At 40.5% G+C, this 15463-nt stretch overlaps 1 protein-coding gene and 1 pseudogene across 1 annotated transcript in view; one reads left to right on the top strand and one right to left on the bottom strand.

Moving 5' to 3' along the window:
- TSBP1 (testis expressed basic protein 1) overlaps nucleotides 1–15463 on the top strand; it is a 66739-nt gene that overhangs the window by 31165 nt on the left and 20111 nt on the right. The window contains exons 13-17 of the mRNA XM_026448128.1: nucleotides 3342–3362; nucleotides 4814–4834; nucleotides 11819–11842; nucleotides 12297–12317; nucleotides 12930–12954. Coding sequence (XP_026303913.1) covers nucleotides 3342–3362; nucleotides 4814–4834; nucleotides 11819–11842; nucleotides 12297–12317; nucleotides 12930–12954 — 112 coding nt within the window. The remainder of the gene's footprint in view (nucleotides 1–3341; nucleotides 3363–4813; nucleotides 4835–11818; nucleotides 11843–12296; nucleotides 12318–12929; nucleotides 12955–15463) is intronic.
- Nucleotides 8806–9790, bottom strand: LOC116418809 (annotated as a pseudogene).

Raw genomic sequence — 15463 nt, 5'->3', positions numbered from 1 at the left:
GGTACTTTACTTAGAACATCAATCTATTTTTAATTCAATTATTCATGCCCAAGGACTCAAGGATCAAGTCCTTCTGCCACCTCATAATTTCACCCAGTGCTCCTTCAGGTTGGACTCATCCAGGTTTTGCAATAAAAATATATTAACTATGAAGCTGAAATGCAAAGTGAAAAATATCCCGCTAGAGATGGTCCTAAGCTGTTTCCACTTCAGCATATAATCTAGCTCTGTAGAGTCAATATTTAATAAAGATTTAGAACCCAGCACCTAAACTTCCTGCTTTGCTTTCCATGGAAATGATTTTTCCATTATTAGATAATCTTCACTTTGTAAAATAATGCAAATTTTAAGTTTCCTTTCCTTTTTGGGAAGGTGGGGAGACAGAGTCTAGCTCTGTGGCCCAGGCTGGAGTGCAGTGGCGCCATCTCGGCTCACTGCAAGCTCCGCCTCCTGTGTTCAGGCCATTCTCCTGTCTCAGCCTCCTGAGTAGCTGGGACTACAGGTGCCCGTCACCACGCCCAGTTAATTTTTTTGTATTTTTAGCAGAGATGGGGTTTCACCGTGTTAGCCAGGATGATCTCGATCTCCTGACCTCGTGATCCGCCCGCCTCAGCCTCCGAAAGTGTTGGGATTACAGGCTTGAGCCACCTCGCCCGGCCTTTCTTTCCTTTCTAATTGCCCTGAAAAGTTCTCTCCAGAAGAGTTAGGCTCTATTTTCAGCAACTTTTAGCAACCTACTCACATTCTTTGAGTGATCCCTATAAGGTCTTACTACTATTTTTCTAACACTCGTGTACATTACTTTGTTGCATCTAAACAACATCAAATGGCAATGGGTAAGGCAATTATTATCCTCATATTTAGAAATGATGAAACTGAGGGTCAGGAGTCATTTCTCAAAAAAAAAAAAAGAGGATGGGTCAGTTAATAAAATTAAGACTAAAGTTTTATTAACTATTCATTCTTTCCACTATCTTTCCATTTTTGGGTGTTATAACGAGTTATTAACAGTGAATAAAATGAACTTCTAATGTTGAGATTAAAAGGTAGTAAAGGCCTAGAGGAGATAAAGTGAGAGAATGAGTAACACAAATAGTAACAGATAAAGAATGAAGATGCAGGTTAGAGACAGATAAATAGGAGAAATTTTAAAAGAACAAAAGTAGGAAGAAAATTGGAAGGAGAAAAAGTAAGTGAATTGGCACATAAGAGAATAAAGAAGAAACGAATACGTTGAGAAAGAGAATAAAAATAAAGGTACAAGAAGTCACAAATTGAAACTGGAAACAGGAAGAAAATATAGAAAAACTGAAGAAACAAAATACATTTTGAAGTGATCACCTATCCAAGGATTTAGTAACTTATGTCAAGAGGGCAGGTTTCCTAAGAGTTCTACTTCAGAATCAAAGACACATATTTGTAGATACAGACAAAGCAACTATTAGCATAATATCTAAACATATAACTGGTCTACTGCTCATAGCCAAGGGTATCCAGATCTGGACAGCCACTTTCTAGGTGTTTATACACAGAAAAAAAAATTCAGAGTTAAAAGTTCGGGGATTATATTGATCAAAATTTGGATGTTTCTCATCCTGAGTGACACTGAAGTGAAGAATTATTAACTGCAATGCCCACTGGGTGAGGATATGGTCTTTTCAGATTCAACTAACCTTGCAGACTTACAAGATTACCATAGCTCTCATCTGGTACCAGTCTACTCAGTAGGACCTAAGGCAGGAAGCACAGCTTGCCAGCAAGGGCGTTATCAGCTATCCCTCCGCTGTGGGAGCAGTACTCGCCATGATCTATGCAGGTGTCCACATAGCCACCTAGGACCTTTTCTGCTTGGCCTTCTGTTAGATGAGTTGGGAGCTGACCTGGCTTAGAAACCCCACAGGTCTACCAGGAACTAAAATCTCCTATAAGAACCCCATACACATTACCTGCAGGGATCCCGTAAGGAATATGACCAAATACATGGGTCACTGCACTCAGGGAAGCCCAAAGTTATGGCTTCTTAATACATATTTACAGTTCTCCCAGTTCAGATGCAGTCTGACATCAAGGATCATTCTTATGTAAGCAGTGTTGCTAAATAACATAACAGGCTTTCGGCCAGGCGCGGTAATCCTGGCACTTTGGGAGGCCAAGACCAGCGAATCACAAGGTCAGAAGTTTAAGACCAGCCTGGCCAATACGGTGAAATCCCATCTCCACTTAAAAAATACACAAAAATTAGCTGGGTGTGGTGTCGTGCACCTATAGTCCCAGCTACTCAGGAGGCTGAGGTAGGAGAATCGCTTGAACCCAGGGGGTAGAGGTTGTAGGGAGCCAAGATCATGCCACTGCACTCCAGCCTGGGCAACAGAGTGAGACTCTGTCTCAAAAAAAATAAATAAATAAATATAACAGGCTTTCAATATTTATCAGGTCATCAGGTGATCAGAGCTAGAAAACCAACTGAAGGCCAAATTCTCATTAAAAACTGAAGGTTTGGGCCAGGCATGGGCTCACACCTGTAATCCCTGCACTTTGGGAGGCTAAGGCAGGAGGATCACTTGAGACCAGGAGTTCAAGACCAGCTTGAGCAACAACAGAGCAAGACCCCATCTCTGCAAAAAAAATTCTTTTTAATTAGCCAGGCATAGTGCAGGCAGCTGTAGTCCTAGCTACTCAGGAGGCTGAGGTGGGAAGATCACTTGAGCCCAGGAGGTGGAGACTATAGTGAGCTATAATTGTACCACTGCACTCCAGCCTGGGTGACAGAGTGAGACTTTGTCTCAAAGAAAAAAAAAAACAGAAGGTTTTGTTGACTCTTTGCTCACAGACTCTAAAGCTAATCAAAGCAGCAGTCACTGCTCTATCACTCTCCAATAAGCTGGAAGCTGTGAGAAGAGGAAACTGGCCTGTTCCATTCTAATGTCTACCTCTGGAACATATTAGTTGATCAGAAATAAAGATTTTAGTGAAAGAACAGATCCTTGGGAAAGAAATATTTTCTACTCCTACTGACAGGAAGTGTTTCACCTTTCCCTACTATCAGTAATGTTAATACCTAATAACAAAGTTTCACCTTTCCCTAGTATCTCTTAGGTTGGTAAGAATCCTATAAAAAATTTCACCTTGGGCTGAAATACTGCAGTAAATGCTAAATATCCTTTTTCCTTTTTTCTATAGTTAACATAGTTGGATTAATTCTCCCTAATGATCTCATAACTGATATCAATTCTTCTGCCCTGCTCTACCTCTCAAAGCCTCACTTCTAGGATAAAATTAGTGAAAAATATACTCCCCAGTCAAATAACCATACTAATATGCCAATTTGAACTTCTTTTTAGTGCAAACTCCAGGACCTATTGGTAAGCTGCCTGTGTATATCAACTTATCTCTATTGGCTTTTTACTATGTCTGAAGGAGACTGGCTCCAACTGTTTAAGTATCTGGGTTAAAGAATCTAAAAATCATATGTCTTAGACTTTCATTTCCCCATATCCTAACTGTTAGGTTTTGGAGGGAAGGCAAGGGTTAAAGAAAGACACAGAGCGAGTGGTGGCTGTACAGCAAATGCAGGCTTTATGTCCAGCATAAGACCTACAGAAGCGGGGAACTAGCCTAATGCCAGTGTCCACCGCTGCTTACAGGCTGGGGATACTTATAGGCATGGCTGGGAGGGGTCTGGGTAGTATGGCTCGCTGCCCGGCAGGATATTTGATGAGATGTTCCCATGATGAGGGAGTTCTGGCCCTTGTTCCTGCAGAATGTGGTGTTCCTTGCACTTTCTCCCAGCAGAATATGATAGGAAGGTTTCTTTAGTTGGCCCTTTGTCCACTTTGTAGTCCTCATATTTAGAAATGTAGTCAGGTGGTTAGGCAGAACGTTTCTCACAGCCTGAACCCCCGTGGAATGTTTCACTTTGACCAAGGTCTTCAAAATAGCTGGAGGCTTACAAAATGGTGCAGTTTGGATTAACACTAACATCTCTCTGGGCAACCAATTATATTTTAGAAAATGGAAATTCCATTACCTTAAAATTCATAACAGACAGGCATTGCTCTAATAATAATTTTAGTGGCTTGTCAATAATCATTAGAATAGCTTCCTAAGGCAAAGGTGTAATCGAATCTGGAAAAGAATACAAGAAATGAACAAGAATATAAAAGAAAGATAGCTGAGAGTGAAACAGTAATGTGAGGAAAAAAGACTGGGGGAATGTGGGGAAAGGAATACAATTAAGGATCTCACCTCCAACACCTATAATGAAAAGCAAGAATGAAGTGGTTATGCTAACTAAAACAGGGTTAATAATCTCCTAGAAGAAGATCTGGTTCTTATGGAGAGGCTACAGTACAGCAGTAGTGCAATGAAAAATATTTAATCCTGAATAATGAGATTTAATAATTCCTGAGAAAATCATTTTCACTGCTTGCCTTTGGAAAACAGCACTAATAGAGGTGTTTTTGGGCCAGACGCAGTGGCTCACACCTGTAATCCCAGCACTTTGGGAGGCCAAGGTGGGCGGATCACCTGAGGTCAGGAGTTTAAGACCAGCCTGGCCAACATGGCGAAACCCCATCTCTACTAGAAATACAAAAAATAGCCAGGCATGGTGGCGGGCACCTGTAATCCCTGCTACTCAGGAGGCTGAGGCACGAGAATCACTTGAACCCAGAAGGTGGAGGTTGTAGTGAGCCAAGATCACCCCACCGCACTCCAGCCTAGACGAGAGAGTGAGACTCTGTCTCACAAAAATGTGTGTGTGTGTGTGTGTGTGTGTGTGTGTGTGTTTAATTTGTTTGTTTCTATTTTTTAGTACAATATCCTGGACCCAATGGTAAGTACCTTATCTATCCTTCTCCCTCCAGGTTCCTTGATCTTCTCCAGTGTCTAGAGGGCCTGTTCCCTGTCTGAAATGCCCTAGATGTGTCTTACTGCCATAAGAGCAGTTGTTTTACGCATGTTTTTATGATTCCTGGTTTCAACCTACTGAGAATTTTCCAAGGCTATTTTTTTTTTTTAAAGAAAAAGAGTAAGAAAATTTCCCCAGAAATAGTCACAATGTCTTCTATAACAATACAGAAGAATTTTCTAAAGTAGCAGAGAGAGAATAATAAGGGCAGCTTTCCAGTTCTGAAGTGCTTTGTAGTTTCTAAAGGGCCTACTCAAAGATAATGGAGACAATGAGGAGGAAATGAGAAAAGAAAATCAAATTTTAAGAATAAATACAATAGGGAGAAAAGACAATAAAATTTTACAGGAAATACTATTCTGGGTCTAGTCCAACCTGAGTTCTCCGGTCTTCTCTCCAAAGGCCTTTCTCTTTCCTCATGTCCTATCCTGCTCTCTATCTCCAAACACCTTTCATCCCCCACCACACGTGTGCGCATGCGCAAACACACACACACGACAGTGAGGGAAAGAAAGGACAGAGCACCTCGTGGAACACGATATGACAGTAATTGGGCTGTAATTACAGGAACTGGCAGAAGCATCACATATGGAAGAGAATAAAGTGAAAGTCCATATTGTGATGAACTAGGGAGAAACCGGTGTTAAAATATAGGGAATCAAACCAACCCCAGGACATGGGAAATTCTGAGTCTTGAAATTAAGGGATAGCATTAGAAAGTTTAAGTCAAGCAGGAAGGATTATCAGAAGGCAATCACATATATTCAAACAAACATTCCTTCATCTAGCTGATCTCCTACCATGTATCAGATACTAAGCTGAGCACTGAGGATAAAGTCATGAATAAGGAAGAGAGAGATGTGGTTGGTCTCTGGTGCCATGGAGTTTACAGTCCTATAAGATCACTTGGGAAAACAAACCCAAAATGTGCAGAGGGCAGGCAGCATCCCACACAATCATACTATGACCATTAAAACTGGATATTTACTGCCCTAAATTCTGGTTCTAACTATCCTTTTTGTACATGAATAAGAGCCATTTGTTATTGACTATTCCCCTGAATCAAGACTGATTTTCTCAGTACTCACAGATATTGCCAAGACTGATAACCTTGGAAGTTCTCATAATTATTACTCAGAGGATAAACATAAGCCAGCCCACCTCAGAGGATCTCACTGGGGCTAAAGGAAGGGTCACATGTGGTCTAAAGTTCCCTAATAGCCACCATGTGCCAGAGAATCTACATGGATACATGAATTCCCTTTCCCTTTTCTCCCCTGCTTGACTCCCTCTCTCCTATGTGTAAACACTTTAAAAATATGATAGTGTATAAATGAAAATTATATTGCTATTTTATTCCTTCCTAGCTTGTCCCGAAGTTATAAGTGATTTGGAGAAAGTGCAAAATGAATTGATTAAAATTTAAATGACTTTAACAAAAATTAGTGGTTCCCGACAGCCCTAGTAAGGAGAGTAGGAAGAAGACTTTTCAAGTCAATTGAAAGGTTATTACCCGGTAGAATATTCACTATTTGGGTAATGGGTACGCTAAAAGCCCAGACTTCACCACTTTGTCATATATGCACATAAGAAATCTGTACTTGCACCTCTTAAATATAATTAATTAATTAAAAGGTTAGGTGAAAAAGAATGACTAAAGAAAATGAGGCTGGGGCCGGGCATGGTGGCTCATGCCTGTAATCCCAGCACTTTGGGAACCCAAGGGAGGTGTATCACGAGGTCAGGAGTTTGAGACCCGCCTGACCAATGTGGTGAAACCCCGTCTCTCCTAAAAATACAAAAATTTGGCCTGGCGCAGTGGCTCACTCCTGTAATCCTAGCACTTTGGGAGGCCGAGGAGGGTGGATCACTTGAGGTCAGAAGTTCAAGACCAGCCTGGCCAACATGGTGAAACTTCATCTCTAGTAAAAACACAAAAATTGACTGGGCGTGGTGTCGCATGCCTGTAATCCCAGCTACTCAGGAGGCTGAGGCAGGAGAATCACTTGAACCCAGGAGGTGGAGGTTGCAGTAGGCTGAGATGGCATTACTGCACTCCAGCCTGGGTGACAGAGTGAGACTCTGTCTCAAAAAAAAAAAAAAAAAAAAGATGCTGGGCGCAGTGGCTCACGCCTGTAATATCAGCACTTTGGGAGGCCGAGGCGGGCAGATCATGAGGTCAGGAGATCGAGACCATTCTGGCTAACACGGTGTAACCCCATCTCTACTAAAAATACAAAAAAAAAAAAAAATTAGCTGGTTGTGGTGGCGGGTGCCTGTAGTCCCATCTACTCGGGAGACTGAGGCAGGAGAATGGCGTGAACCTGGGAGGTAGAGCTTGCAGTGAGCCGAGACTGCGCCACTGCACTCCAGCCTGGATGACAGAGCGAGACTCCGTCTCAAAAAAAAAAAAAAAAAAAACCTACAAAAATTAGCCAGACTTGGCGGCAGGCACCTGTAATCACTTGAACCTGGAAGGCAGAGGTTGCAGTGAGCCGAGGTCATGCCACTGCACTCCAGCCTGGGTAACAGAGCAAGACTCTGCCTCAAAAAGAAATAAAAAGAAAGAAAATAAACGAAAAAGAAAAGGAGACTGACAAAAGTACATATAAGTGTAAGTTTAAGACATTATGAACCTCTGGAAGTGTTTCAAGCATTTACTGTCCCTGAGCGAAATGAGAAGGAAGAATAAAGCCTCACTTTATCACTTTATAACCAATCTCCTGCCTCAGACCAGCAGAAACAGGTCTGAGGCTACAAAGCACAAAGTAAGGCACGTAAGACTGGACATGCACTGAGCTGTCAGATTTTAGAGCCCCCCATATCCTCTCTGCAGTTACCCTCTTTAAGCCTATCAAGGGAGAACTGAATTCACTTGGTTCTACACATGTTGATTTCTCCATTGTGTGTTCCTTCTGTTTCTTACCACCAGCTGAAACTTCAGTAATGACTGGTTAAGTTCCATGCCTGTTATAGGGCCTAGCATACTTTTCCTCTCTGCTCATTTCTGTCTTGTGTGTGTAGAAACTCATATTCCTTCATCTCTTTTGCTTATTCCACTATTTAGTTGCTCCTCCACCCCTAAAAGGAATGAATAAAGGAGAATACCAAACCCACTGATCAACCCAAAATAGAGAGATATACTTCGGAAACTACCCTAAGTTTATAGTGACTTGTCAACGAGGGAAGGGAAGGATATTTGTATGAATAAATGAAAGATTTCACAAAATTGCAGAAATAGGGAGAAGAAAGGTAAAGGCAGCACAGTTTAAAGAAATTACCAATCCCCTGCAGGATTTCCAGCAGTAACCACTCACTGTAAAAAGGGAAGAGATAAATCATCTCCCTTTCCTGCAGCCTCCTATACTAAGCAGAAGGCAGAATCCCCACAAGGCATGGTGGCAGGTATATTCCCCAGCACAGAGCTCTATGCCCCTGCCCTAAGAAGGATGTTTCTTCCATTGCCATTTCTGATATTTCCTTTCAGGAAAGTAGTACAAAAACTAGCTCCTCTTTCAGCAGCCTGTACACATTGATTTATCTTTGTTTTTCAGCTATTGGATCCTCTTGTAAGTTTGACTATTTCCCTTCATGATTGAAACTCAATTATCTCCAGCAGTGTCTAACATATCTTAAGCCAAAATGTATGCATTCACATTGTGATACGATAAACTTCCAATTTCCTTGGTCCCTTATTTTTCCATTACTCAGAACACAAATACATTATTTTTTTTCAGCATCACAATCAGACTATTGCATTTAGCAATCAACAGCATGAGTGCAAAAAAAAAAAAACTACATCAAAACCCTTTGTTGGATGGCTTTACACTTTCTACAGAACGGAAACTAAAATAACCTGTTATACAATTAATCACAAATACGGTCCTTGAGTTTTTTGCCTATACACATGAGTATTTGTCTAAAACATGTCTTCTTTGTACCAGCTAGGCCCTGCCACCACTGTGCTTGGCTGAGTTCACAAATCTGTTGTAACCTGTAGCTTCCCTGTCACTTCTCTGGCTCTTCCCTCCTGCTAAGCTTTGTTTCCTAATTAAAATCTTCTGCCACTGCCATAGCTACTGCTGCTACTGGAACCGCCATAGCCACTTTGGCTTCATGGTTTTGCAAAGTATTGGCCTCCACCACCATAGGGGCCAGAGCTTCTGACTCCAAAGTTTCCTCCCTTCATGGATCCAGAATTTGAAGACTGATTGTTTTAACTGCCAAAATCATTGTAGCTTCCACTACCTCCAAAATTGCTTCCATCATTACCAAATCCATTATAGCCATCCCCACTGCCACCATATCCACCACCACCATGGCTGCCACCAAATCCACCATGACCACTGAAGTTTCTTCCATGACCAAAGCTGTCATTCCCACCGAAACCACCTCCACGACCACCACCAAAGTTTTCAGAATCACTTCAACCTCTTTGGCTGGATGGAGCACTAGCCATCTCTCGCTTTGACAGGGCTTTTCTAAATTCACAGTTGTGGCCATTCATAGTGTAGTATTTCTGAATGACAGTCTTATCCATGGAGTCATGGTCATCAAAGGTTACAAAGGCAAAGCCCCTTTTCTTGCCACTGCCTTGGTCAGTCATGATTTCAATCACTTCAATTTTTCCAAACTGTTCAAAATAATCTCTTAGGTGATGTTCTTCAGTGTCTTCTTTAATGCCACCAACAAACATCTTTATCACAGTTAAGTGGGCACCTGGTCTTTGAGAATCTTCTCTTGTGACAGTTCTCTTTGGTTCCACAACTCTTCCATCCACCTTGTATGGCCTTGCATTCATGGCTGCATCTACCTCCTCCACACTGTGGCATATGTGACAAACCCAAAATCCCGGGAGCGATTGGTGTTTGGATCTCTCATGACCACACAGTCCGGGAAGCATTCCTCGTTGCTCAAAATGGCTCCTCAGGCTCTCATCAGTTGTTTCAAAGCTCAATCCTCCAATGAAGAGCTTCCTCAGCTGTTCCGGCTCTTTAGGAGACTCTGACTTAGACAAGACGGCCGGGAGAAGAGAGAGTTTAACGTTGCTTCTTCCGTGGCGTCCATGGGCAGAAAGGCATAAATACATTATTAACAAGTTTCTAGAACACTCACTGACTCGCATAAAAAATAAACAGGGAAAAATGTTTCTACATGACTCCAAAGAATGTTAATTAGGAACTTTCCATGCAGAAGGAAAAAAAATGAGAGGAAAATGATATAGATCCATTTCTGCTTTCTAGATAAGTTATCTATACAGGCAATTAGTCAGTTATTTGTTTCTCTGTGGTGCACTTATCAAAGTCTACTGATGCCTATTGGAACTTGAGATGCAACATGGAACTTGAAGTTCTATTTTCTCAGCCTTTTGTTTTTCCATTGTCCAGAATTCAGCCAGCTGATAATTAGTTTTCTGGAAATTTCTAGTGCCTTTGATTAAAAAAAAAAAAAAAAAAAAAAAAAAACAGTTCAAGCAAGTATATCACTAGTAAATTTACCAAATAGAAAAAAAAATGAGTAGGAAAAGAAACAAGAAAGGGGTAACAAAAAAATATCTTTGCTTGTTTTTCAGTCAGATCACATCCTCACACAATCAGTAAGTCTATGTGTTCATTTAACTCTCCCCTTTAGGACTCAGTCTCTAGTGGAGCCCGAGAGTCTTTATCTGACCATATTGGGATACAAAGGGCTTGAGATACATCTTGACCCCTTGCTGTCTCATTATCAAAACCTCCCTAGATTATTAATGATGTACTGGAAAGTTTTAAGACTACCAATTTACAATCCCCTGCAGGATTTCAAGCAGTTAGCAGTCACTGCAAAAAGGGAAGAGATAAGTCAGAGCAGAGAAAAAAATGTTACAAAATTTCAAAGCCCATCAACAAGAGACTATCTTACCAAACACCACATGTTCTCACTCATAGGTGGGAACTGAACAATGAGATCACTTGGACACAGGAAGGAGAACATCACACACCAGGGCCTATTGTGGGGAGGGGGAAGAGAGGAAGGATAGCATTAGGAGATATACCTAATGTAAATGACAAGTTAATGGGTGTAGCACACCAACATGGCACATGTATACATATGTAACAAACCTGCACGTTGTGCACATGTACCCTAGAACTTAAAGTATAATTAAAAAAAAAAAAGAGAGACTATCTTAAAAAGGGAAAAAACTGTAGGAGAGAAAGGAGTAGGTAAGAAGTTTCTATAACCCTTTTTCATTTGACCCTCCTGCTGTATCTGCTCTCTTTTTCCACACTAAATTCCAAAACATCTAAGAAAATTTTGTATCATCTTTTAGAGACTTTAGAGGATTTAAGCCTAAACTTTAAACAACAACTTTAAAAAATTATAGGGCATTTCCTCCATGTTTTGCTTTCACGTGACACATCATTCTCTCACCTTTTAAATAACTCCATGGAAAAATCAAACTTAATATTTTATGAAAAAATAAAGAGCAGAGGAGAAAGTTTATCAGCAGGTCAAAATGATGTATTACAAGGGACTTAACAAATTGAAAGACAATTTGAGCAAAGGGGAAAGAAAAAGGAGATAATTTTCTCTGGTCTATTTACAAGCTGGATTCATTTCACTTGCTATCAGTAAGTCCATGTTTTCAGCACTGTAGGATTCTAGAATCTCTCCTTTACCTGGTGCTGCTAAGATTTCCGGGTTTGGGGTGCATACTACTTTAACCATTTACCTTCCCATCATCAAAATTCCATGAAGTTATTGATGATTTTCTGAAAGTTCACATTCTGCTGATTCATGTTAAAAGTAAATGAATACCAAAGGGAAAGTTTTCCCTATTGTTATAATGACCTACCAAGAAGAAACTCTCTACATAGAAAGGAAAATATCATGGAGAAAAACCAGTTGCTAAGATACCTCTCTGTTTTTCAGCTGGTCCACCTTCAGCACCCCGCGGTAAGTTCAATTTCTTTGTCTACTGTTTTCTGTTGTTGTTCTTGTTGTTCCCTGCAAGGCTTAGAGACCTGTCTTCTACCCTGCTCATTTCTAACTGTGTGTGCAGCTGCCTGACTCAAAGCTTCCAGTTTCCTCTGCCTTCTGCTCATCCAGCTTCTCCCTGAGAAGGAAGTTATATTTACATAGTTTCAAACATATATTTACTTTGTATCTCCTCTAGAACTATTTAAGTGCTTTAATTACATTATCTCATTTAATCCTCAGAATAATTCCACTAACCCCTTTGTAAGAGATAAGAAACTGAGCCAAATACTTACTCAAGAATACTTAGTCATAGAATCATAATTCGGACCCAGAACGGTGTCCAAGATTCTCCCCTACACAAATATACCTCCCTAGAGGGAACCTTGTTTCTTTCAAAGAAATCTTCACTGATATCTAATTTGGTTTTTAGGTCCACCCGTGGCACCCATAAGTAAGTATAACATCTCTTTTTCTTCTTTGGTTCTCTATGGTCCCCTTCATTTCACTTCTGTCAAAGTGATTTGAGTTTCCCATTCTTCTCTTGCTTCCTTATTACCCTGCTTGCCCTATAATTTTTTTAAAACACTAATTAAAAGCAGGCGTAAGCTAGCATTCATCAACAATAAACTGAACAATACTATGAAATAACAAGTCGGAGGAATTTTCAGTGGGGTGGAGAGAGAAAGAGAGAAAAAGAGATGAAATCCAAAATGATGTCTAAATGGAGAGAAACCTTCAGTGTTCCTTCAAACATTATAGTGCAAAGATCCAGTGGTCTTTTCCCAACACTATGCCCAAAGTTATTCAGGTCCAATAAATGGAGAGGGCCTTTAAGGAAACTCTACCTTTGATTTCATCATTACATCATCACTGTTAAATCTTACATCTAGTTTTGCATTATAAAACTAATCTAAAACCAAATGATCTATAGGGTGGTTTGGAATACCTCCTTCATTACTCACCCAAGTCCTCCCCTCACAGACTCCAGCAAAATATATTAGATAATACTATATGTTTTCTATTTGAGAAAAATTAAATGGATTTTTGTTTGCTTATTTTTCAGTAATTTCACAGAGAACCGCAAGTAAGTACCTTTACTTCTCAGCTGGTCATATGTGGAGACTTATCTTAGATGTTTCTATTTCTAAGTGCCTCATATTTCTCATATTCATTTGCTTCTACATAACCCAAAGTCTTCAAGATTAGGACTGCAAGTCAGCCTTTTTGATTCGTAACTGTAGTATTTCCCATTATAAACTCAACTTCCAAGGTAACACATACGAACAGTGACTCAATATTTAAACCAGATCAAGCACTGACAATGATATTTAATATAGAATTCGTGAAACCACCTTTCACACTATGTCTTAGTTTTCCAAACTGTAAATCTGGTTCTCATAACTCAGTTACAAATGATTTAAGCAAACCCAACATCGCTTGGATTCCTCAGCCTGAAATTATATCACATTAATATTAAAACCCAAAGTTCCTATCAAGGTTAAACACACAGATGCCAAAAGAGCCCAGGCAGGTCAGTAAATGAGCGAGATGAAGTGCGTCTCCTGGGAACTGTGTAAAACTTGGAGGACACATATAGTCTGAAGAGGGTAGCTGTTGCCCTGCTCCAGCCAACCTCTTCATGCAAGAATTCACATCCAGAGTTGTCAAAGCATCTCACTTAATCCAGAGAGTAGGTAAAATTTTCCCAGCTTTAAACATGACAGACATCTGGGTTACTCTAACAGATTGCAAACATACTTATATACTCCCCTCTAGTTCCATCTAAACACATTCTGGATATAGTTTTCATAATAACATTTTACTCATTTCGGTAATGTTAGGACAAAGGCATTGGTATTTGAGAGAGGAGAATCGGAGCTATTCACACGGAAGTAGCCAGTGTCTCTCCAAAGTCCTCATCCACACATCTTTCTGAAGTCTGAACATAGAGGCTGATTGTCTAAGTATTCTCACTGCACAGATGAAAATACAGAGACAGTGGCTCTGACCCAGGGATGAGGCTGCAAAATCCATATGCCCATGTTTGGGCATAGACCCTATAATTAGGTACAGGGACCAAGGCCCACCTGAGGTCAGGAGAAGGGATTACTGGTCTCACAGCTAGAAATTACAAGCCAAAATCCAAATAGAATGCATAGTGTCCTTTTCAGAGAAGTCATCAGAGAGTATGGGCAGGAAAAAGATGTAAAAATCCAAGACCCAATAGATATATAGGGTCTTGGATCCTATATATCATCCTAGTAGAGAGGATGAAAAAAAGCATGCCAAAGTAACTAGGGATTATACCACCTGCTTTTTGGATAGCTAAGTGTTGGCTGGCCAATCCCATTACTGGGTATAGACTCAAAGGAATATAAACCATTCTATCATAAAGACACATGCATGGTTATGTTAAACACAGAACTATTCACAATAGCAAATACATGGAATCAACCTAAATGCCCATCAATGGTAGACTGAATAAAGAAAATGTGATACATATACACCATGGAATACTATGCAGCCAAAAAAAGAATGAGATCATGTCCTTTGCCGGAACATGGATGGAGCTAGAGACCATTACCCTTAGCAAACTAATGCAGGAACAGAAAACCAGATGCCGCATGTTCTTATTTATAAATGGGAGCTAAATGATGAGAACACATGGACACACAGAGGGGAAAAATAGACACGGGCCTGTCAGAGGGTGGAGGGTGGGAGCGGCAGAGGATCAGGAAAAAATAACTAGATTTAATATCTGGGTAGCAAAATAATCTGTACAACAAACCCCCACGACACAAGTTTACCTAAATAACAAACTTGCACAGGTAGTCGTGAATTTAAAATAAACATTTAAAAAGTGTTACCTGGCAATATCTTTAAATGAAAACTATACAGCCAAGCTTAAGCATAAGAAAGGTGGGTAAGAATGATTTCCAAGGAGCAGAAATTGAATATAGGAACACACTGTAAGAAGAAGCTAAAGTTAAGCTCTTGATGGGAATGGTGAGGGGATGAAAAAATAGAGGTGGCAGCTTTGCCTCAGGAGCAAAGGTAGGGTTTCAACATCTGCTCCCAAATGACAGCAAAAGCCTCAAGATCCAACATGCGAAAAACTGAAATTAGGCCCCTCTGAGTAAAGCCAGTAGCAGAAAATATACTGCCTCCCCATGCAGAGAAGCCAAAATATCTTCACCCATCTGCCTCAAGCATGAAAACAGAGTCACCCACACAGGTCCAGAGTTAGATCTGTCCAGGGTGCAGAGCCCTGCTGGAGGTGTGCTACCCATGCAGTGTGCATAATATTCCGAGTCAATACAACTGAGATCTGGTTCAGTGACAGTGTACCCAGGAAGTTAGGGTGATAGCCAACAAGAAGAGATCCACAATCCAGAGTATTTATATCATAGAATATCCATGAAAGCTAGCCCCCAAGGAATAGGTAACTACTAAAAGTTATGACATCTATGAGGAAATCCAGTACCATGTGAGTGATACTTCACAAGCCCCCAACAAATTGGAGAATTCCAACCCAGAGAAATAGAACTAGAGCAATCTGAAGAAGACTAAAATAAGAAACCTACCAGCATTGAACAA

The sequence above is a fragment of the Piliocolobus tephrosceles genome, chromosome 5 (genome assembly GCF_002776525.5).
Source record: "Piliocolobus tephrosceles isolate RC106 chromosome 5, ASM277652v3, whole genome shotgun sequence".
In the NCBI taxonomy this organism is placed as follows: Eukaryota; Metazoa; Chordata; class Mammalia; order Primates; family Cercopithecidae; genus Piliocolobus; species Piliocolobus tephrosceles.
The sequence above is the reverse complement of the archived record's forward strand: the minus strand, read 5'-3'. Positions and strand labels throughout refer to the sequence as shown.